This window comes from Balaenoptera musculus, chromosome 1 (assembly GCF_009873245.2).
Source record: "Balaenoptera musculus isolate JJ_BM4_2016_0621 chromosome 1, mBalMus1.pri.v3, whole genome shotgun sequence".
Lineage (NCBI taxonomy): Eukaryota > Metazoa > Chordata > Mammalia > Artiodactyla > Balaenopteridae > Balaenoptera > Balaenoptera musculus.
The window spans coordinates 52,878,616-52,903,406 of NC_045785.1; the positions used below are offsets into that span (position 1 = coordinate 52,878,616).

Genomic DNA, 24,791 nt, shown 5'->3' on the forward strand with positions numbered 1-24,791 from the left:
TGTTCCTGATCTTAATGGAAATGGTTTCAGTTTTTCACCATTGAGAATGATGTTGGCTGTGGGTTTCTCATATATGGCCTTTATTATGTTGAGGTAAGTTCCCTCTATGCCTACTTTCTGGAGGGTTTTTTATCATAAATGGGTGTTGAATTTTGTCAAAAGCTTTTTCTGCATCTATTGAGATGATCCTATGGTTTTTATCCTTAAGTTTGTTAATATGGTGTATCACATTGATTGATTTTCGTATATTGAAGAATCCTTGCATTCCTGGGATAAACCCCACTTGATCATGGTGTATGATCCTTTTAATGTGCTGTTGGATTCTGTTTGCTAGTATTTTGTTGAGGAGTTTTGCATCTGTTCATCAGTGATACTGGCTTATATTTTTCTTGTTTTGTGACATCTTTGTCTAGTTTTGGTATCAGGGTGATGGTGGCCTCATAGGTTGAGTTTGGGAGTGTTCCTTCCTCTGCTATAGTTTGGAAGAGTTTGAGAAGGATAGGTGTTAGCTCCTCTCTAAATGTTGGATAGAATTCGCCTGTGAAGCCATCTGGTCCTGGGCTTTTGTTTTTTGGAAGATTTTTAATCACAGTTTCAGTTTCAGTGCTTGTGATTAGTCTGTTTGTATTTGCTACTTCTTCCTGGTTCAGTCTCGGAAGGTAGTACTTTCCTAAGAATTTGTCCATTTCTTCCTGGTTGTCCAATAAGCATATAGGTGCTTGTAGTAATCGCTCATGATCCTTTGTATTTGTGTAGTGTCAGTTGTTACATCTCCTTTCTCAGTTCTAATTCTACTGATGTGAGTCTTCTCCCTTTTGTTCTTGATGAGTCTGGCTAAAGGTTTATCAATTTTGTTTATCTTCTCAAAGAACCAGCTTTTAGTTTTATTGATCTTTGCTATCGTTTCCCTCTTTTCTTTTTCATTTATTTTTGATCTGATCTTTATGATTTCTTCTAACTTTGGGGTTTTTTTGTTCTTCTTTGTCTCTCTAATTGCTTTAGATGTAAGGTTAGGTTGTTTATTTGAGATGTTTCTTGTTTCTTGAGGTAGGATTGTATTGCTATAAACTTCCCTTTTAGAACTGCTTTTGCTGCTTCCCATAGGTTTTGGATGGTCATGTTTTCATTGTCATTTGTTTCCAGGTATTTTTTGATTTCCCCTTGGATTTCTTCAGTGATCCCTTGGTTATTTAGTAGTGTATTGTTTAGCCTCCATGTGTTTGTATTTTTTAGAGATTTTTTCCTGTAATTGGTATCTACTGTCATAGCGTTGTGGTCCGAAAAGATACTTGATACGATTTCAATTTTCTTAAATTTACCAAGGCTTGATTTGTGGCCCAAGATGTGGTCTATCCTGGAGAATGTTCCATGAGCAATTGAGAAGAAAGTGTATTCTGTTGTTTTTGGATGGAATGTCCTGTAAATATCAATTAAGTCCATGTTGTTTAATGTATCATTTAAAGCTTGTGTTTCCTTATTTATTTTCACTTTGGATGATCTGTCCATTTGTGAAAGTGGGGTGTTAAAGTCCCCTACTACGACTCTGTTACTGTTGATTTCCCCTTTTGTGGCTGTTAGCATTTGCCTTATGTATTGTGGTGCTCCTATGTTGGGTGCATAAATATTTACAGTTGTTATATCTTCTTCTTGGATTGATCCCTTGATCATTATGTAGTGTCCTTCTTTGTCTCTTGTAATAGTCTTTATCTTAAAGTCTATTTTGTCTCATATGAGAATTGCAGCTCCAGCTTTCTTTTGATTTCCATTTGCATGGAATATCTTTTTCCACCCCCTCACTTTCAGTCTATATGTGTCCCTAGGTCTGAAGTGGGTCTCTTGTAGACAGCATATATATGGGTCTTGTTTTTGTATCCTTTCAGCCAGTCTGTGCCTTTTGGTTGGAACATTTAATCCATTTACATTTAAGGCAGTTATCGATATGTATGTTCCTGTTACCATTTTCTTAATTGTTTTGGGTTTGTTATTGTAGATCTTTTCCTTCTCTTGTGTTTCCTGCCTAGAGAAGTTCCTTCAGTGTTTGTTGTAAAGATCATTTGGTGGTGCTGAATTCTCGTAGTTTTTGCTTGTCTGTAAATATTTTAATTTCTCCATCAAATCTGAATGAGATCCTTGCTGGGTAGAGTAATGTTGGTTGTAGGTTTTTCCCTTTCATGACTTTAAATATGTCATGCCACTCCCTTCTGGCTTGGAGAGAGTCTGCTGAAAGATCAGCTGTTAACCTTACGGGGATTCCCTTGTATGTTATTTGTTGCCTTTCCCTTGCTGCTTTTAATATTTTTTCTTTGTATTTAATTTTTGATATTTTGATTAATATGTGTCTTGGCACGTTTCTCCTTGGATTTATTCTGTATGGGACTCTCTGTGCTTCCTGGACTTGACTGACTCTTTCCTTTCCCATATTAGAGAAATTTTCAACTATAATCTCTTCAAATATTTTCTCAGTTCCTTTTTTTTCTCTTCTTCTTCTGCAAGCCCTATAATTCGAATGTTGGTGAATTTAATGTTGTCCCAGCGGTCTCCGAGACTGTCCTCAATTCTTTTCATTCTTTTTCTTTATTCTGCTCTGCAGTGGTTATTTCCACTGTTTTATCTTCCAGGTCACGTATCCGTTCTTCTGCCTCAGTTATTCTGCTATTGATTCCTTCTAGATAATTTTTAATTTCATTTATTGTGTTTTTCATCATTGTTTGTTTGCTCTTTAGTTCTTCTAGGTCTTTGTTAAACGTTTCTTGTATTTTCTCCATTCTGTTTCCAAGGTTTTGGATCATCTTTACTATCATTACTCTGAATTCTTTTTCAGGTAGACTGTCTGTTTCCTCTTCATTTGTTTTGGTCCAGTGGGTTTTTACCTTGCTCCTTCATCTGCTGTGTGTTTCTCTGTCTTCTCATTTTTCTTAACTTACTGTGTTTGGGGTCTCCTTTTCACAGGCTGCAGGTGTGTAATTCCCATTGTTTTTGGTGTTCTCACAGTGGATAAGGTTGGTTCAATGGGTTGTGTAGGCTTCCTGGTAGAGGGGACTGGTGCCTGTGTTCTGGTGGATGCGGCTGGATCTTGTCTTTTTGGTGGGCAGGACCGTGTCCGGTGGTGTGTTTTGGGTTGTCTGTGACCTTATTATGATTTTAGCTGCCTCTCTGCAAATGGGTGGGGTTGTGTTCCTGTCTTGCTAGTTGTTTGACATAGGGTGTCCAGCACTGTAGCTTGCTGGTCGTTGAGTGGAGCTGGGTCTTAGCGTTGAGATGGAGATCTCTGGAAGCGCTTTCGCCGTTTGATATTATGTAGGGCCAGGAGGTCTCTGGTGAACCAATGTCCTGAACTCGGCTCTCCCACCTCAGAGGCTCCGGCCTGACACCTGGCCAGAGCACCAAGACCCTGTCAGCCACGTGGCTCAGAAGAAAAGGGAGGAAAAAAAAGAAAGAAAGAAAAGAAAAAGAAAATATAGTTATTAAAATTAAAATTATTAAAAATAAAAGAATTTAAAAGTAATTTAAAAAGAGAGATAAAAAGAGAGCAACCAAACCAAAAAGAAATCCACCAATGATAACAAGCGCTAAACACTATACTAACAAAAAAACCCAAAAAAACCAAAAAATGGACAGACAGAACCCTAGGCAAATGGCAAAAGCAAAGCTATACAGACAAAATCACACAAAGAAGCATACACATACACACTCACAAAAAAGAGAAAAAGGAAAAATATATATATATATATAAAAAAAAGGAAGAGAGCAACCCAATCAATAAAAGAAATCTACTATTGGTAATTAGCTCTAAATACTGAACCAAGATAAACATAAAACCAGAAACAAATTAGATGTAGAAAGCAAACCCTAAGTCTACAGTTGCTCCTAACGTCCACTGCCTCAATTTTGGGATGATTCATTGTGTATTCAGATATTCCAGTGATGAAGGGTACGTCACGTTGATTGTGGAGATTTAGTATGCTGCTTCTGAGGCTTCTGGGAGAATTCTCCCTTACCCTTCCTTGTTTGCACAGCTCCTGGGGTTCAGCTTTGGATTTGACCCCTCCTCTGTGTGTAGGTCACCTGAGGGCATCTGTTCCCTGCCCAGACAGGATGGGGTTAAAGTAGCAGTTGATTGGGGGGCTCTGGCTCACTCAGTTGGGGGAACAGGGGGGTACGGAATGCGGGGCGAGCCTGCCGTGGCAGAGGCCGAGGTGATGTTGCAACAGCCTGTGGCGCTCTGTGTGTTCTACCTTGGAAGTTGTCCCTGGATCACAGGACTCTGGCAGTGGTGGGCGGCACAGGCTCCCAGGAGGGGAGGTGTGGAGAGTGACCTGTGCTTGCACACAGGCTTCTTGGTGGCGGCAGCAGCAGCCTTAGCATCCCATGCCCGTCTCTGGGGTCTGCGCTGATAGCCACAGCTCGTGCCTGTCTCTGGAGCTCGTTTAGGTGGTGCTCTGAATCCCGTCTCCTCGTGCACCCTGAAACAATAGTCTCTTGCCTCTTAGGCAGTTCCAGACTTTTTCCTGGGCTCCCTCCCGTCTAGCTGTGGCGCACTAGCCCCTTCAGGCTGTCTTCTCGCAGCCAACCCCAGTCCTCTCCCTGGGATCTGACGCCCGAAACCCGAGCCTCAGCTCCCAGCCCCCGCCCGCCCTGGCGGGTGAGCAGACAAGCCTCTCGGGCTGGTGAGTGCTGGTCAGCACTATTCCTTTGTGTAGGAATCTCTCTGCTTTGCCCTCTGCACCCCTGTTGGTGCGCTCTCCTCCTTGGCTCTGAAACTTCCCCTCCGCCCAGCCCCCATATCCACCAGTGAAGGAGCTTCCTAGTGTGTGGAAACTTTTCCTCCTTCACAGCTCCTTCTCATTGGTGCAGGTTCCATCCCTATTCTTTTGTCTCTGTTTTTTCTTTTTTCTTTTGCCCTACCCAGGTACGCGGGGAGTTTCTTGCCTTTTGGGAAGTCTGAGGTCTTCTGCCAGCGTTCAGTAGGTGTTCTGTAAGAGTTGTTCCACATGTAGATGTAGTTTTGATGTATTTGTGGGGAGGAAGGTGATCTCCACATCTTACTCCTCTGCCATCTTGAAGGCGCCTCCTCATTTATCCCTTTTTATGAATGAGTAGTATTCCATGGTACGGAGGTACCACTGTTTAACCATTCACCCACTGAAAGACACTTTGGTGGTTTCCAGTTCTTGGCTATTATGAATAAAGCTCCTATAAACATTTGTATACAAGTTCCTGAGTGAAAATAAGTCTTTGTCTCTCTGGGATAGATGCCCAAGAGTGTAATTGCTGGGTTGTATGTTAAGTTCCTTTGTAAGAAACTGTCCAACTATTTTCCAGAATGGCTGTACTATTTTGTATTTCCACCAGCAATGTATGAGTGATTCAGTTTCTCTGCATCCTCATCAACATTTGGTGTTGTCACTGTTTTTCATTTTAGCCATTCTTGCTAGGTATATAGTGATATCATTGTTGTTTTAATTTGTGGTTCCCTAATGGCTAATGAGAAAGAACTTTTCATGTGCTTGATTGCCATCCAATACCCTCTTTGGTGAAATGTTTGTTTGTGTTTTTGCCTGTTTGCTAATTGGATTGTTTACTTTTTTAATCTTTTTGAATTTTGTTTCTTTTTCTCATCTTTCTCTGTTCTCAGTTGAATATAAAGTATTCTCTCATTTAATCGTCATCACTCATACACATACTAATAAGAATCCACTGTTTTATCTCATATTTAATAATTTATATTTCTTCAAATTCACAACAGCCCTGAAATGTTGCACTCTAATATATATTTTGTGAAGCATAATGAGTCATTTGTTTACTTTTTTCTATGAAAAGCATTACTTGTTTGTTTTGTTAGTGAAGTTTAATAATCATTTCTCTTTGTCTTGAAACAGTTGCCTGAAAGGTTTAGGTCCATATAAAAAAGAGTTTTTTAAACTAGGAAGTTAGAATTTAATGTAATTTTTAGAAATGGGTCTTCATCTGTGTGAATGAACATACTCTTAAGTTATAATTTTAAAGTTGAGAAAAACTAAGATTATTTTTGTGTTGTAATATGACAGAATACTGTTTCTTCCCTAACTTCCCGACTTCGGTGATTCCCATTTAACAATGTGGAAATCTCTGTTAGGGAAACAAAAACTGATTATTACTAGAGGAGGAAGTAGTTCTCATATAGCCTCTACTTCTCTTACTGTTGAATATTTTGGGGATCAGGTTATTTGAAAGAAGCTTCATCAAACTGTTGTGACAACTTTTATGTGTCACTTTAATTTTTGTCTGTATTTTTTTCATTTACTATTATTCGTATCCTTCCTCAACTCATATGGGAAAAGAGCTTTTACAGAGCATTTAAACCTTCATTGATACCTATTAGAATAAAAAGCCAAAGTTCTTGCCATGGCCTTTTGAATTTTGCATGAGGTGGCTTCAGCTGCCTCCCTGACCTCACCTCTTTCCGTTCTCTCCTCTTTCTCTGTACTTTAGACTCACCTGGCTTTAAACCCTTCTAACACACCGGGCTCCTATCTCCTACCTTAGGACCCTCGCTTCTCTGTGTCTCAGCTTCTGGCATGCTCACTTTCTTCCTCACTCTGCTCAGATTCAGTGACTTATCATCCTATCACTCCCTTGTATATACTTCCAACTCCTTTGATCCTCTTTCCTTTCACTGAACTTGCCTGGGAGAACCACATCCTAGTTAAGTGCAACTTTTTGCTTATTTCACATCTCTAGCACGACTGGAGAAAATAACCACCCATGCTGTCTGGTCTCATTTTAAATTCATGACCACCCCCTCAAGTGGGTCTTTAATTCTGCCCTGTAGCCCTGTAATATTTCCCGAGTTGTTTCATTCTTCTACTTTCATAGGTAACTACTTCAAACCTCCTATACCTCCTGCTGCAGTCCTAATCTCTGTTTATGGTCCTTGTTTCTTATTTCATTGAGAAAATAGAAGCAGTCAAAAGAGAGTTTCCCCTTGCTCCCACTGCATACCAAAGCTTTTTTTCTGACTGTATTTGTCACAGCACATGAACTATTTGTGTTTCTTCTATCTAGAGCCAGTCTAACTTGTACAGTGGAAGTCATTCTCTCTTCACTGTCCAAGCATTTGCTTCCGCAGTCATCACTCCTCTCTACCCTTCATTTTTCCTCTCCACTGCATCATTATTACTGTAATCTATCCCATCTTAAAAACAAAAACCAAACTTGATCCCACATCCCTCTTCACTTACATTCCTATTTCTTTGATCCCCTTATGGCAAAACAATATTCACAAATTGTCGCTATCAACTGACTGTAAACCACCTCAACTGTTACCAAGCCTTCCTTACATTATCAGTTTCAAAAATTGGTTCTTGTAAATATGTTTGATAAATTCAGAATGCTCTTTGAGATTATGGGCATGTTTACAAGTTATGTTCTCTCAGATTTATATAATAAAGAGATGTTTACACTTGCCCCAGTTTTTTAAATTAACTTTTATTGGAGTATAGTTGCTTTACAATGTTGGTTAGTTTCTTGGCTGTACAGCAAAGTGAATCAGTTATATGTATACATATATCCACTCTTTTTTAGATTTCCTTCTCATTTAGATCACCACAGAGCATTGAGTAGAGTTCCCTGTGCTATACAGTAGGTTCTCATTAGTTGTCTATTTTATACATAGTAGTGTATATATGTCAGTCCCAATATCCCAATTCATCCAACCCCCCCCCCCCCTTGGTAACTGTAAATTTGTTCTCTACATCTGTGACTCTATTTCTGCTTTGCAAGTAAGTTCATCTCTACCATTTTTCTAGATTCCACATACTCAAATTTGTTGAACACAGAACTCTTTTAGAAAGAACCTATGGGTGTTTTCATACTTCTTTTTTGATATAATTTGAGAAGTGTTCAGCTTCTCAACTGTGATAATGAGCAATTTGCTTAAAATGTCATTCTTCTTAGTTTACTTGAGAGAAGGTGAGTCCAGAGAGATCCCCACCCGCTGCCCTCACTCAGAATTGTGTACTGTGATAGTGACAGAGGTGACATTACAAACTCAGAAGCTTTTTAAGGTTCTGTTACTGACTGAGCTGCCTATTTTGGATAATTATATTTAACCAGGGCCATTGTTATTAAGATATTTACCTTATTTATTTTACTTGAAGGTGAAACATTAATATCCTTAAACATGATCTCCTAAAATAGCAAAGCTTTTTTTGGTCAATCTTATTTTTTTCTGGCTTTGGTATAATTCATTCGACTCTGGCTGTTCTCATAACTAGATAATATGCATGAACTTTGAATTAACCTATCCACAAGATCTGCTGCCCTTCTAATTGAAATAAATTGCTTCTGTGTTTTTAGGTGTCTGGAGTAGATTTGCAGAATGCGTCTCACAGAGAAGCAGTTGAGGCCATTAAGAATGCAGGAAACCCCGTGGTGTTTGTTGTTCAGAGCTTGTCATCCACTCCAAGAGTAAGCTTTAGTTTATATTTTTAAAAACTTAAAAAATATTCTCTGTATCTGTGGACCAAGCTTTTGCCTCCAAGTATTTTTCAATATATTTTTTACTGTTATTCTACTGTTACTTAAAGGAAGCATTAGCTTCATTAAAATTTAGTTATTAACCTCAATTTTCCCTTTTTTCCTCTGATTTTGATTTCCTGGTCAAATTTGAGTTATTCCAGTGTGCAGTGGAGTCTAACAGACCCATTTTTGATTCCTTGATTCCCTATTTACCAGTTTTGCTAATTTGGAGGCAAGTTACCTAACCTTTCTGAACCAGTTACTTTGTTTATAAAATACTTTGAATACAGAGTAGGTCAGGGTTAAAAACATTCTAGAGGGACCACCAAATGGTCGGTATTTTTACAGGCATGTAAAAATTCAAACGTGTTGCATTGTTGTACGCTCTCTTGGAGATTCTGAATTCGCAAAGAGCAGTATTTAATCATAGAATTTTTTTTCTGTAATAAATTACTTGTTTGGTATGGAATTAGAACTCTGATACACAGATGTTAGTGGCAGGATGTGTATTTTGTATTGCAATATGCAGCCCCGTAAGCCCTGTACCTGGAAGCAATGTTTATTTTTCTTTATTTTATAATGGAAGACAGCTGTTCAAAACATAGACACTTCTGAACAGTAGAAAAACTCTGCATATGTTTTAAAAATTTGCTTTTCAATTCTCTAATGCAGTGCTTTTCAACCTTTTTTTATGTCAAGGAATACAGAAAATAATATTTGTATGGCAAACTGTGTAAACAGATGTCTGGCTGTCCCAAGGGCAAAGGCATCAACATGCTATTTCAGCACGCTTGTAGCCTGCCTGCACCCAGTGGGCTGCAGCCTCACCCCACCTGGGCAGCTCTGCTGTGGTGCACGGCAGCACAGTCCCTTCCAGTCTTAGTGCTCCGTTTACACCATCAAGACTAATTGAGAGAGGTAAACTGAATAAGGTCTTCACTTTTTTTTTTTTTAATATTTTATTTATTTATTTATTTATTTATTTTTTGGCTGTGTTGGGTCTTCGTTTCTGTGCGAGGGCTTTCTCTAGTTGCGGCAAGCGGGGGCCACTCTTCATCGCGGTGTGCGGGCCTCTCACTGTCGCGGCCTCTCTTGCTGCGGAGCACGGGCTCCAGACGCGCAGGCTCAGTAGTTGTGGCTCACGGGCCTAGTCGCTCCACGGCATGTGGGATCTTCCCAGACCAGGGCTCGAACCCGTGTCCCCTGCATTAGCAGGCAGATTCTCAACCACTGCGCCACCAGGGAAGCCCAAGGTCTTCACATTTTTATACAATTTGAAATTCTAGATTTATTGGAATCCACCTTTTAACTCTTTTAATATTGAGAAAGTCATTGAGGCCATCACTTTTATTTCTGGAAACTGAATTCTGTAGGAAAATTGTCCAGATTATTCCCTGACAAATGACACTTCCAGAGAAACAGTTTTGAGCGAGAATGAGCCAATCACATTATACATTTATGTGGCCACTTGCAAATGCCCCGCTGAAAAATATTCAAAACATTTTAATAGGTTTTAAAGTCAGCCAAAACAGCCAAGATTTTAATCCAACCTTTGTTGGTGAACTGAGGTCGAAATTTTCATTTGGATGACATGAACAGTACAGTTTCTTTCAACTGTTCAAAAAAAGGGAAAATGTCTTCAGCATCGCCCCATGTTCAACTTACTTAACCCTCAGACAGCATCACAGACTGTTACGTTGTGCATTGGGTTCATCAAGCATTGAACTCTCTGTGATGCTAGCCAAGGGATGGTGATGATATTAATGTCCATGATTTGTTCCTTTTTTTTTTTAAGCACAAAGTGATTCCAGTTGAATAAGGAAATGAAAGGAATCAAGTTTCAAATCTTTGCCAAATGGTGCTCTCTTCGGCTTACTTATTCTTGCAAGTTATATTGGTCATCACAGGAATAGAAAATATAGCCAAATTCTTAATCATTTTTGATCAGTTTACATTAAACTTTGAGACTTTCTTCAAAACCCCCAAATAAGTCATTTCCATCAAGACTCTGTGTCTAAACATGCCTTGGTTACATGGAAATTCTCAACACCATGAATTGAGCAATGGTGTTTATATTTGTACCTTTTTTTTGAGTTGTATTTTATTTTTTTATATTTGTGCTTTTAGCAGGTGGTTTAGGAGGATCAACAACACATTACTTTTTTAAGCTTTTCCTCCTGAATTTCTCAACTGTTTTTTCAGCCTGCTAGAAAGAAATGTGTGTATCCGCTTAGATTTACTTGGTAAATGCTTATTTGAGAGCAAAACTCATGATTTATACTGTACACCTCTATAGAAAGTTTTTATGCCAAGGTAACTTTTTCCAGTTAAAATTGCATTTCACAGTAGCATTAGGGTTTTTTTTTAATATATTAAAAAACAAACCCTTTTGAAATTGGCATCATGCCTTCAGTTCATTAAATTTATTATCATGTGTTGTTTTATTTTTTCCTGTATTCCATTTGTATTTACCTAATATCATTGTTTCATAATGGCACCTAAAATTTTTGGACACGTGTACCTTTTGTGTATTAGTCATATAGAAATATATTTTTTACTTTCATAAGAAACATGTGCTGTCCTACTTTTCTTAAAGATGTAGTCTTTTTGGTGGGCCTTTTGTCTTCCAAATTTGCTAATGATATGCATACAGAAAGATATTTCTCTACTCTTTGAAAAGCAAACAGTATAAACTTTGTGAATGGCAGCTAACATTTTGTCCCATCACGAAGCTTCTGCCATTCAGTTTCAGCTGGTTTTTTCAGAGGAGAAAGTAGATCCAGTGTAGGCAGATACTATAACTTTCTAGAGAGACAAAGTATTTGTTTTAAAATTCTATTTATTTATTTATTTATTTATCTATCTATGGCTGCGTTGGGTCTTCGTTGCTGCACGTGGGCTTGCTCTAGTTGCTGTGAGCTGGGGCTACTCATCGTTGTGGTGTGTGGGCTTCTCATTGCAGTGGCTTCTCTTGTTGCAGAGCACAGGCTCTAGGCGCGTGGGCTTCAGTAGTTGTGGCTCGTGGGCTCTAGAGTGCAGGCTCAGTAGTTGTGGCACACAGGCTTAGTTGCTCCACAGCATGTGGGATCTTCCCGGACCAGGGCTCGAACCCGTGTCCCCTGCATTGGCAGGCGGATTCTTAACCACTGCGCCACAAGGGACGCTCCTGGTTTAAAATTCTTTAGGACAAGAAACATATACCTGTAGACCCACTAGTTTTTGAACTCTGACTTAGGTTGTTGTATATATTAAATAGAGAACTTCCCTGGTGGTCCAGTGGCTAAGACTCCGCTCTCCCAGTGCAGGGGGCCCAGGTTCGATCCCTGGTCGGGAAACTAGATCTGTCTTGCTGCAACTAAAGGAGTCCGCATGCCGCAACTAAAGATCCCGCATGCTGCATAGAAGATCCCGTGTGCCGCAACTAAGACCTGGCGCAGCCAAATAAATATTAAAAATAAATAAATACAGGGGCTTCCATGGTGGCGCAGTGGTTGAGAATCTGCCTGCCAATGCAGGGGACACGGGTTCGAGCCCTGGTCTGGGAAGATCCCACATGCCGCGGAGCAACTGGGCCCGTGAGCCGCAATTACTGAGCCTGCGCGTCTGGAGCTTGTGCTCCGCAACAAGAGAGGCCGCGATAGTGAGCGGCCCGCGCACCGCGATGAAGAGTGGCCCCCGCTTGCCACAACTAGAGGAAGCCCTCGCACAGAAACGAAGACCCAACACAGCCAAAAATAAATAAATAAATAAATAAATTTAAAAAAAAATAAAAAAAAAAAATAAATAAAAATAAATAAATAAATAGAGAAATAAATATTAAGTACAGTGTCTATTCACATAGGAAGCACCAAAAACATTTTGCTGTGTCACTACTATTGTTTTTTACCTAAGTGAAACATTTCTGAGACCTTCTCATTTATTCCAAAATTAATTTCCTTAGACTCTAAGTTAAAAGTAAAGAAGAATTAATCTTAAATTGCCTTTATTTTTTATTTTTTTTAAAGATTTTTTGTTTTTGATGTGGACCATATTTAAAGTCTTTATTGAATTTGTTACAATATTGCTTCTGTTTTTTGTTTTGATTTTTTGGCCATGAAGCATGTTGGATCTTAGCTCCCTGACCAGGGACTGAACCCGCACCCCCTGCATTGGAAGGTGAAGTCTTAACCACTGGACTGCCAGGGAAGTCCCTTAAATTGCCGTTAGAGAGAAGTGCTTTTTTGGTTTTGTTTTTTAAATTATCCCTAGGCAGGAAGTTCCTTTAATTTTCTGAGAAAAGATATTTATTTTTCCTTTTAATTTGCATGTCTGTCATCAGATTTCATGCCAACATTATTTGTGTTAGCTATTTAAGGATCCTTTTAAAAAAATCACTAACGGTTTTGTATTTTCCTAAGATGTTTTATAGATAGTTTTACAAAAAGAAATGAGTCAAAAAGTAATCTATGATGTTGGCACCATTAAGAATTAAAATTATTTCTATGAAATTGAACTGTTTGACTCATTTATAAACATTTATTCAACACTACTATGTATTAGGCTTTTTCTGAGCAACAGGGTTATAGTGATAAATAACACTAAATTCCCGCTCTCATTGACCTTTCATCCAGGAGTGTAAATAGCTTTGTAATTTATTTATATGCTACCAGAGATAGTGAAATATTTATTGAATGTGCACAGCGTGCTAGATATCATACTTGAACTGGGGTACAGTGATGAATAAGGTAGATCTATGAAATAAATGTTGCATTCAGCGTTCTAGGAATTAACTTTGCTTACCCTTAAAAGTGTATTTTGCAAAATGAGATGTTTGGATGACAGTAAGTATGGTGATCTTCTTAGTCTTCATCTTCACTTTCTGGATCTACACAAGCCTGTGAATTTATTGCCCCTTGATGTTACACACACACACACACACGCACGCACATTTTGGGTTTTATAGCTTGTTAGATTTCCCAAGTTGTATTGTTTGCCTTGAATTGTACTTCTCGTGTCTTTACTTTTTAGGTGAAGTTAGAGAGTTAAGTAGGATTTTAATTGTTTTTAAAAAAAATTAAAGCCATGTAATGATTGTGACATTTAAATGTTTTCCTTCTCCCCCGTCCTTATTTTTGTGGTGGTAGGTCATTCCTAGTGCACATAACAAGGCCAAAAAAATCACTAATAACCAGGACCAAGACACCCAAGAAGAAAAAGAAAAGGTAACCTAACCTCGCAAGCTTTTAAAAAATGTTTTTGGTTTCTTTTTGCATATCTGAGCTGCAATTAATAAGTGGTTTTTTGATGAATATCAGGATAGAAGTACTGTAGTTATAATATTTCCCTTCTGTGAACATGACTGATTCTGGCCTGGATGAAGGCCTAGTGGAGTATAGGTGTAAAAATGTCATGACGCACCAATCAGCCATCATCATCGTTCTCTGTCTTTCCTGTTCAGCTAGGCTGGTTGTCTGTCCATTCCCAGAAAGTTTCTCGGACTTTGATCTTGCTGCTCCCTCAGCCTGGAAGTCCATTTTCCACATTGCTCTTCCTTTTCATTCTCGAAGGAGCAGGTCAAAGGTCATCTCTCCTGAGAAAACCTTTCTTACTGTCAATGAGAGTTAATCCTCCACTCCTGTTTCCCCACCTCTATTCTAGTAGAATTAGTTGATATAAAATTTATGTTAGGATATGGTGTCAGGTAGGATGGATTTTCATTTTTCCCCATAAAGATAAATAATTATCTCACTCTTTTAAATAGGCCCTCCTTTGCACCACAACCTCTGTCATATCTCAGGTTATCAGGGGAAGATTGTTTCTGAGCTTTCTCTTTGTTCCATTTGTTTATCCTGGCACAAATGCTGCCCTTCCTAAATTATTAAAGCCTAACAATAAATCTTGTTTTCTAGTAGAGCAATCTCCTTTACATATTTCTGTTTTCTTTAGAAGTGTATTACCTATTTGTGTCCTTTTTCTTTTCCATATAAATTTTGTAATTAGCTTGTCAAATTCTACCAAAAAATCTCTTTGGCAATTTTGATTGGAGTTGTGTCAGATCTGTAAATTGTAAAGAATTTACATCTTTATGATATTGAGCCTTCTTAACCATTAACCTGGTATGTCTTTCTATTTATTAAATTCCTCTTTTATTTCTTACAGTTAATTGTTATCATTTTCTTCAGAAAGGCATTGTAAATCTTTGGTTTATTCCTAGAAATCCTTATATTTTGTGTTGCTTTTAAATATTTTTAAATCGCATTTTCTGTTGCTAGTATGTAGATATGAAATTGAGTTTTATATATTTTGTGACATCTTATAACATTATTCTCTTATTCTTTTATAAAATAATCCGGTTCAGGACACTGGGAAAACCAAAATGCTGAAATAAAAAAGTTAAAATCTCTCATAAACCCACCACCTAAAGATAAACTTATTAAATATTTTATGTAGAAGCTTTTAGTGTCTTGATGTATGCTTTTAGTGTCTTGGTGTATGTACTTCACACATATATATATATATACACACATATATATATGTATATATATATGATTTTTAATAAGAATATGAATCCCAGATTCTAGTACTATGTCTGTAGATTTTCATTTCTGAATTTTCTATATGGATAATAATAACCACTTTGGATAAAAGCAGTTTTCTTCTTCCCTTTCCAGTATTTTTTCCCTTGTTTTATTATATCTGCTAAGACCTCTGTGGTGTTTAATGGAAGTAATAAGAGCTAACATTCTTACTGTGTTACCTCCTGATAGTTAAGAAATTGCTTTCAATATTTAACCATTGAATATGGTGTGTGCTGTAAGATTTTGTAGATTATCCTTTGGTTACGGAAGTATTCCCTTTCATTCTTATTTTGCTAAGAATTTTTATCATGAATGGCATTGACATTGAATTTTATCAAATGAATTATCTACATTCACTGAAATAATTTGTATGTGATTTTTTTTCTCTTTGAATTCCTTAATGTGGTGAATTATATTAATAGATTCTGTAATGCTAAACCAATCTTAAATTAATTTGGTCATGATCTATTTTGCCTGTTTGCTAGTATTATTTCTTCTAGAATTTTTACATCTGTGATTTTGAACGAGTTTGGCCTGTAATTTTCCATTTATGTACTATTCTGTCTGGTTTTGGTTATAGAAGACTACTAAAATGAATAGTAGGAGTACTTCTTCTTTTCAGTTCTCTGAGAGTTTGTGTAAAATAGTAATTATCCATGCCTTAAATGTTTGGTCAGATTAGCTTATGAAGCCATCAAGGGCCTGTGTTATTGAGCTATTCAGATTTTCTGTTCCTTTTAGAGTCCGTTTTGATTACTGACTCTTTTCTAGGAATATTGATGTCACCTAATTTTTGCATTTGTTGGGATAAAGTTGTTTATTCTCTTAACGTGTATTATCTGTGTTCTCTTCAAAGTAGTTCTTTTTCATTATGAATATAGTTTATTTTTTATTAATCTTGAAAGTAATTTTTCATTTAATTCCTCATTTTGAAGAATTAAGTTTTCAGTTGTTAATCTTCTCTGTTTTATCTTTATTCTGCTTAGTTAATTTTGTTCTCATTTTTATGTTGTCTTATTTGGGTTTATTTCCTTCCCCCCACCTAATAATCTTTAGATAGTTGTAGAATTTATTAATTTTTAACCATTCTTTTTTTCTAAAATAGTCATTTCAGACCATAAATTTCCTTTTAAGGTCCTCTATTTCTAGATCCCAAGATATTAAGTTTGTTTAGTACTAAGTTGTTTTTTTTTTATCTTCCAGATGATGTATTTTTTACCCAGGTTTATTTTAAAATGTATTTTTAATTTCCCTACAAGTATGTTTAAAAACTTATTGCTGTTTTTTCCTAACATATTTCAGTTATAACCAGAGATTTGTTTTATATAATATCTTTTATATTGGTTGAGACATTTTTATGGCCTAGCACATAGTTATTGTAAATGTATAATTGTGATTTAAAAGAATAACTATTATCTAGTTATTGGTTACAGGTTTTTATACAAAGCTATTAGGGCAAACTAATTAACCGAGTTATTCAGACATTCTATATTCGTAATGATTTTTTTGGTCAGAGTAACTTAACAGTCTTCCATTTTGATGGTTAAATTAATCATCTTGTAGTTTTTCAGTTGTTATTTTACATTTTTTTCATGTAGTTTTTCATTTGTTATTTTACATTTTTTTTCAAGTTAATTTATTAGGTGTCTACAAGTTAAAAAATTTTATATCCTCATAAGGATATAATCTTTTTATTAATATGTGGCATTATTAAGAAATGCCTTAATATCTGTTTCATCCAATATCTCTGAAACTAGGCCAGCTTTCTTTTCGTATTTGCCTGGTATTTTGTCTTGGATATTTTTGAGCCACACACGGAATGAATTTAGGTCTCCCGTCTAGTGAGTCTGGGCTTATAATGAATTCTCAGGGGACACCTTTTTTCTTTTCTTTCTTTTCTTTTTTTTGGTTTTCTTCCATCTCAAGCTAAGGCCAAGGCCAGGAAATATTCCTACTGTCTTCTACAATCAAGATTTTGGTTTGTTTGATTTGTTTATTTGCTTTTAACTTCACCCGTTGCAGGTTTCACCCCATTAAAGAAAAAAAAAAAAAGCTATGACTGAATTGAACACCTGGGAACACTTTATTTACAGAAATGTGCATGGAGGCCAATCAAGACCCCTTGAAGATTTGGGGAGAGGGTTCTTGAAAAGGATTGAATTGGTTACCAAATTATAGAACTGTCGGTTTTATCCTGGTTGGCCACCTTCTTTGAGTTCAGATCTTAATCACAAACATTATATTCAGATTAACAGTAGCATACCACTGGGTGTTCAGGATTCTGTGGTTTGATTTTGGCAACCGCTAATAAACATAGACAATATGTAGATTCTAATAATGACCATGCTTATTGTTTGCAGAAGTGTTAGTTATGTACAGATTGCAAATCATTACTTGCAGAATACTTCAACCTTTTGGAGGTACAGGCTTTATTTGTAGGAATTGGGGTTTAGGAGGGTGATATCTTTAGCCCTACTTCCCACCTTGTTTGACCTCAAATAGAAACTATGGACTAATTAAATTCCTAGCTTTTACTAGATAAAAATGAGTAGATACTGCATGATTATATTTATATAAATGTCTAGAAAATACAACCTGTAGTGACAAAAAGGAGATCAGTGGTTCAGGAGAACAGGGTGCCAGGGGAAGGGGTGGGAAAGAGGGTGATTAAAAAGAGTCACGAAGAAACTTTTGGGTGTGATGGTTATATGTTCATTGTATTGACTGTGGTAGTGGATTCTAATTGTATACTTTAAAATCTGTGCAATTTTTTTATGTCAGTTATACTTCAATATACTGCAGTGAAGCTATTAAAGGCAAACAAAAATTCCCTGTTTTTCTGGAGCTTGCATTTTAGTAGGGCAAAGCAAACAATATAGAATTCAGTGACTGCTAACTTTAAAGCAATCTGGGGACAAGACCTGAAGACCCACAAAATATGGCATATGAAAGGGACTGGAATATAAGCTCCATGAGGGCAGTGAGATAATCTATTTCATAATTACTCTATCCGCATTGCCCAGAACACTACTGGGCACCTAATAGGCACACAATACATATTTAATGAATGAATAAAGAATCCTAAAAACAGAACAAAACAAAATCTCTGGCTTTAGGTCACTAGGGATTGGCACATGCCCTCTGAGGATTTACCTTCTGATTTGGAATTTATGGTTGTTTCTGCCCTTAGTTACAGAAACGTATTTTTGAATTTTTATCTGTTTTTTTTAAAGAAGGGTTTCTCAGAATATTTAGTCTGTCCTATTATTGGAACTGTGTTGATTCATATGTTGATTCAAATATCTGAACATTCATCAAATGTTTATTGGAAACCTATAGTGTGCCAGTTACTATGCTACAGTCAGTGGATATAACATCAAAAAGGAAACAGACAACGGATCAGTCTGTGGGGACACAGACAATAAACACACAGATGAACAAACTGGTTACTAATTTAATTACTTCGGGGAATAAGGTAATTTGATTAAGGAATATTCCGCATAAGATTTCAAGAAGAAAAAGATAAATGTATGATTCTTATCAACTTTGACCTGTTCCATTAAACCAAATTGAATTTCCATACATAGCAAGGATATTTGCATTCAAATTTTAAAAATCCAGTAAGAACCTGGTAATACCAAAAGTCAGTGTAAGTCTATCCAGCTGAGTTCCTTGGTATAGAGAAGAACTAATCACTAAGTTGACATGGCAATAGTTAACATTGCAACCATAAACCCCAAATCAGAAGGTCAAGTAGAGCACAGGAAAGTGGCACTTGCCCAGAGAGCATGTGCCAATCCCTGGTGACCTAAAGCCAGAGGTGTTTGTTTTGTTTTTAGGATTCTTTATTCATTCAGTAAATATGTATCGTGTGTCTGTTAGGTTCCAGGCAGTGTTCTGGGTCTCACAGGTAGATGATACTTAACCAAGTAAGTGAATTCTTTGGAGAATTCAGAGGTGATTACTGCCCCCAAAGCACTCGCACTTGTGAGTTAATTGATCATACCAGAATCTACATCTCCATTACAGGATGATGTTTCAGTGATTACAGGATGTACTTTACTATATTATTCTTCTCTGGAATTCTATCTTGTGCACCAAGCATTATTCTACATCCTGGAATGACAGAGCACCTTCACTCCAAGAGGTGCATAGATGAATGTGACATATAGTGAAATAAACAGAAGTATAATTGGTATGACAGAAATATGCCCAGGGTGCTAGGGGAGAACAGGCAGGGAGACTTTCCCAAAGTAGGGAGGTCAGGTGATGACTAAACTATTTCTTTAACAATTATTATTGATAGAAGTAATTCCTTTTATGCATTTTTTTCCATCAGTGATATTCCATATTGTGCTAGTCTTTAGAATTGGCTGATAATACTCAGGTTAATGTGCAAACATTTGTGATACACACACACAAACATGCACAGCATGTAGACATGTGGGCATCATGCAACATTAGTATAAATATTTTTATTGTCTTATATATTTTTGTTTTATATTCCACACCAATAAGATCAAGGAGATCAGGAAGAAGGTATAGGTGTTTCCAATGAAAATTACCAAATCTCTTTGACTTTGTGAATGTAGATTCTTATATAAAAATGCTTCTGAGTTAGTGGTTTCTGTGAAAAGAGATTTTATTTAAAGGCCGGCACATCTAAAGTAATATAAGTTATAGTTTCACTATTTTCTGGAAAACTCTGGGAATATTAGATTTAAATAATGCTTATTAGTCTCTATAACCAATCAGAAAGAGATTCTTTAAAACAGGGGTCCCCAACCCCTGGGCCGCAGACCGCGACCGGTCCTCAGCCTGTTAGGAACCAGGCCACGTAGCAGGAGGTGAGTGGTGGGCAAGTGAGCGAAGTTTCATCTGCTGCTCTCTATCACTCCCCATTGCTCGCATTACCGCCTGAACTGTTCCCCGCGGCCCCCCGCCACGCCCCCCCCGCAGTCTGTGAAAAAATTGTCTTCCACGAAACCGGTCCCTGGTGCCAAAAAGGCTGGGACCGCTGCTTTAAGAGACTAAGTTTTTAATACCCCCTGAAGGTAGGAAAATATTTCATGCTCACCATGAGGTAGGAGCTTTTCTCCATTTCAGATACACAGAACACTTTCGGCTTCCATCCTACAACTTTAGCCATATGTCAAATGTAGACACAGAAATGCAAAAACTCTGGTCTGTGTGACAAAAAGCTGTTCTTTCTAATGGAACCAAGACATGTTCTTGTACAAAAGCACAACCAGGCAAACAGAAAGACTAATAAATAAATATGTTTGCTGTTGTCTTTCAATCAAGAGAGAATAGGTGCTTATAGAACAATATATAATAGGTCCTCATCATCCCAACAAATATTAATTGCCAGATCATAAAGCCAAACTTCATTGGTCGCTTCTACTAATGGTGAATAACTTACAGCCAAAGTACAAATCAGAACCAAATTTAGCTTAGTATCAGAAACAAAAACAAAGAATAGGAAATTAAAAAATGGAGAAACAGTCAAAAAGGCAAAGTTCTGTTGCCTCTGGGGATTTACTGTCGGTACCAGGAAATCATGTGTATGAGTTTAAACAGCTCATGGATTGTGTATCTCAGACATCACAGTTTCATTGGTTCTGGAAGGTGAGTCTACCAAGACTGACAAGTATAATGTAAGAAAAAATAAAAACATGCTCTATGAAATTGTGCAGAATGTGCAGGTGCCAGGTGTTTATTTAAATCACTAACAAAAGAACCAATAAGGTGGTTAGCCTAGTTCAGAGAGAATTGGAGAGAGTATTTATAATTGCTGAAAGAAAGAATGTTTAAGTAAGATTCAAATTTAGATGCAAAACTGGTTAACATCTTACAGGGCAATGCAACTGTAATAATTTGCTAAAATAATGTACATTTCTACCAGACAAAGCTAACATGCGGTGCTCTTGAACAAGAACGATTTATGTCATTGTCATTTTTCTAAAAGTTAGTATGTCGGGGAACCTAAACAACATGAGCGACAACCAGTTATTTACTCGTTCAGCAGATAGTTAAGAGCACTCTTCTCAGAGGTGAGGATGCCATACAGTCTCTGTTGTTCTCTGCCCTCATGGAGGTGCTGTTCATCTGGCCCTCCCTGTGCATACCCTGCTCCAGCCTTTGTTGCCACAGGGAGAGCCTGGACCTGCCTACACCCTTCTCCCATGTCTGGTAGAAAGATGCCCGGGTATCTGGCAACCCAAATTCATACCGTAGGGGGCCCAGAATATGCTTATCCTACATTTTTTCTGAGGGTGTTGGTAGAAGTTAAATAAATCAGTTGCATAAAAATTTCCCCTGAAATATATTTTTTAAAGTGCTATTAAAGAGAACTTGTATCTCTTAATACTATTTTAAAAGCTGGCTGTCCTTGTTCTGAGCATTGTCTTTCACTTAGAATGACCTGGTTCTGAGGAAAAGATTTGCTGAAAATTCGTTTGCCTTTATTATTCTTCATTTAACTCACTTTTAAGTTTTTACAAACAAGAATTAAAGAGACACCATGATCACATTTCTGAATTCCTTTGTTGCTTAACAAGTACTTTGTATTTGGCATCTTCTCTTCCTTCATCACTCTTGCATTTTATTGATTTTTGGATTTTCTATAAATGTACAAAGTACTGTTTCGGTTAGACATTATCTTAAATAAATTTGGGTGTGTGTTTTTCTTTATGGATCGCAAATAGTGTTTTCTATTTTGGAGGAATTTATTACATGCCTGCTTTCTGTAATGGACCAGTCATTGCCCATTTACTGAAGCGTATCCTGCCATTAGTGGCTTTGTCCTATAAAGCATAATTGATTGTACTTTATTGAACTCCTGTAGCAAAGCAAATCTTAATCAGGTTATTTTGGCCTTTGTGGAGTGCTTGTGTGTATCGGCTCTCATTCTTTCCAGCAGCTTGGATCTCTCCATAGTTTGGCATGTTTTATTTTTCCCAGCGTTCAAGAAAATGTCAACATTCTGTGAAGGTAATCTGATCATAAAGTCTACTTTAATTAAGCCTTTTTGAACCAAATATTGATGTGCTGTATCGTTTGGTGTGTAAATTTAAAGAATACTTATACAGAAATACGAAAAGTATTCATCATAAAGCTTTCTTTTTCTTTTTTAAAACATTAAAATGTGTGTTGACTCTTTATAAATTGTAGATGAATACCTCTTTGGTTAGAAAATCTTGGTATTTCAAGTAGTTTTTAAAGAATGAAATCTGTACCTTCTACAATTGAATAAGAAGTTTAAATAATTGTAGGATTAACACATTGGGTAGTTTTTACATTTAGACTGATTTTTGAAATGTTTTTCATTTGAGTTATTTGGTCAGAAACAAAGAAAACTAAGCCTCAACAGTGTAAAGAAAGTACATATAATTGACTTTCTCGCTGGAGAAAGGAATTCATTCTTCTGGGTAGGTTAACAGTCTTAAAAACTGTGCTTTTGAATTCCTGTTTTCTGCATTGGTGTGTTTACATCACAGAGTCACTTTTACATAATAACATAAACATAAGAGAATGAATTGTATTTATTTTACAATCCTAGTGATGTGATGGAAGTTGGATAGAGTCAAAATATTTACAGATTATTTTTTTATCCTGTTTGTCATTGAGGAAGAGGTTATACAAAGACAATTAACCCTTCTCTCAAATTTTGCATCTTCAGAGGCGAGGAACTGCTCCACCTCCAATGAAACTGCCGCCTCCTTATAAAGCTCCATCTGATGATAGTGATGAAACTGAAGAAGAATATGCATTTACCAACAGTGAGTTCCTTTTCCTTATTTGGGGTGGATGCAGAATTTATTAAAGTATGCTTTAATGATTGTTGTAAACTGTCAGATACAGTGGTATAGCTTCTTAGGAAATGTGCATGAACATATCTTGCTGAAAAAGAAAGTTTACATCTCCAAAATTTCTGTGACTTTATTTTCCTAAGTTTTTGTCTTTGACACTAATATAACAGAGTGAGGATCAAAGGCAGCTGGGTGGTAAACTTTTATCTACATTCCCTCCTAGTCTTACTATTTGCTTATGATTACACAAATGCTAAGAAGTCCTTGAAATTGGAGTTTCACCCATAATAATCAGAGTTCAATGTAGATTTTAGGCCTTGATTACATGCCCTACTCAAATGGATGGTGATATTGCCAATGCAAAATTACAGAGGGCCAACGAAGTCATAATTTTTCCTTTAGACGTCATTTCATGACGTCCTTTTTCATTAGTTGTATCAAATATACATTCACACATATATTTAATGGAGGCTTTATTTAAAAGAATTTTCATATCTTTTATGTATGTAAAGTATATGTAGTTTAGATCTGATTGCTGTTGTGTATGGAATTTATTTTGGGGGTGATGAAAATGTTCTAAAATTAGATTGTGATGATGGTTGCACAATTTGTGACTATACTGAAACCTACAGGATTATACATTTGAATGGGTGAATTTCATGGGTTTTTTTGAAATTTACATATTTTAAAATAATATTTTTCCTTCTATTATATAGAAAAGGAGTTTGATACAGAAATTGAAAGAGTTAAAATTCTGGCTCCAGTACTTCCTAGTGTGTGACCTTAAGCATGCCCTCTTCTATGAAAATAATGGTACCTACTTCAAAGGGGTTGTGATGAAGATTAAAATAAGGCGATAAGGACTTTAGCCTGGCGTATTGTGAATCTTCAACAAGTATTATAAAGTTGACTATAATTTTATATTTTCTAAATATAATAATATATAAATGAAATATAAAAATAAATATAACTATATAACAATTAAGTTGACTTTATAAAAACTTGGTTTGTACTTTGTGATTTTACCGAACGCTTTCTCATGAATTTTCATTTATTCAACAATCTCTGTTGAAAACCAACTGCTTTTCACTAACAGTGCTAAGTGAGTCTTCTGTGAGATAAATGAAACATAGCTCCTTTTTTTCTCTGTGGGGTCACCAGCCTGGAAGGGAGGATACAAAGGCATGGAAACAAAATTTCATAAAGGTACTGCAGTGCCTTGGTTCTCAACCTCTTTGGAAGAGCAACACATGATAGATACGATTGATATATGTGTGCGTTTGTGTAATGTAATCCCTTGTTTTGATATAGTTATTAGGGTAGCTGCAGCAGAGTGGAGATGGCTTGTTGATTATTCATAATTTCTGGGATACTAGAATGCCCATATTTGCGTGGTGGTTAGGAAACCTCATTTAAGCATGTGACTAAGATTACATTCTAATCCTAGCTCTACCACTTAGTTGTGAATTCATAGACAAGTTTCTTAACCTCTTCATGGCTCACACTTCCCTATTGATATGGAGGAGAGGGGATATCTTATAATAATCTGCCTCACAGGATTGCTATGAGCATTAGAGGAAAAAGCATTTAAAGAACTTAGTATAAGGATTGTGATACCTAGTAAACACTCTGGTTTACCATGTGCCAGGTCTTCATATGTGTTAATAACTCTATCAACATAATAACTTTGTGAGGTTTCTAAATGTACAAATAAAGAAACAGGCTCAGAGAAATTAAGGAATATGTCAAAAATTACACAGCTAATAAACAGTGGACATGGAGTTTAAATCCAGGCACTCTGACTCCAGAGCTGGTACTGTCTGTCATCTACTCTTCCCATTACTTAAAACATTACTATCCCAGCAATAGGAACAGAGTGACTTGGGGTTATCTAGTGAATATCACTTTGATACCATTAGATAGG

General features: G+C 36.7%; 1 protein-coding gene across 14 annotated transcripts in view; it reads left to right on the forward strand.

Annotated features, from left to right (window-relative positions):
• PATJ (PATJ crumbs cell polarity complex component) overlaps window positions 1–24,791 on the forward strand; it is a 349,371-nt gene that overhangs the window by 131,776 nt on the left and 192,804 nt on the right. For all 14 annotated transcript variants that reach the window (XM_036844784.1, XM_036844830.1, XM_036844805.1 and 11 more), the window contains 3 exons: window positions 8,338–8,448; window positions 13,623–13,700; window positions 22,738–22,837. In XM_036844784.1, the coding sequence (XP_036700679.1) occupies window positions 8,338–8,448; window positions 13,623–13,700; window positions 22,738–22,837 (289 nt within the window). The remainder of the gene's footprint in view (window positions 1–8,337; window positions 8,449–13,622; window positions 13,701–22,737; window positions 22,838–24,791) is intronic.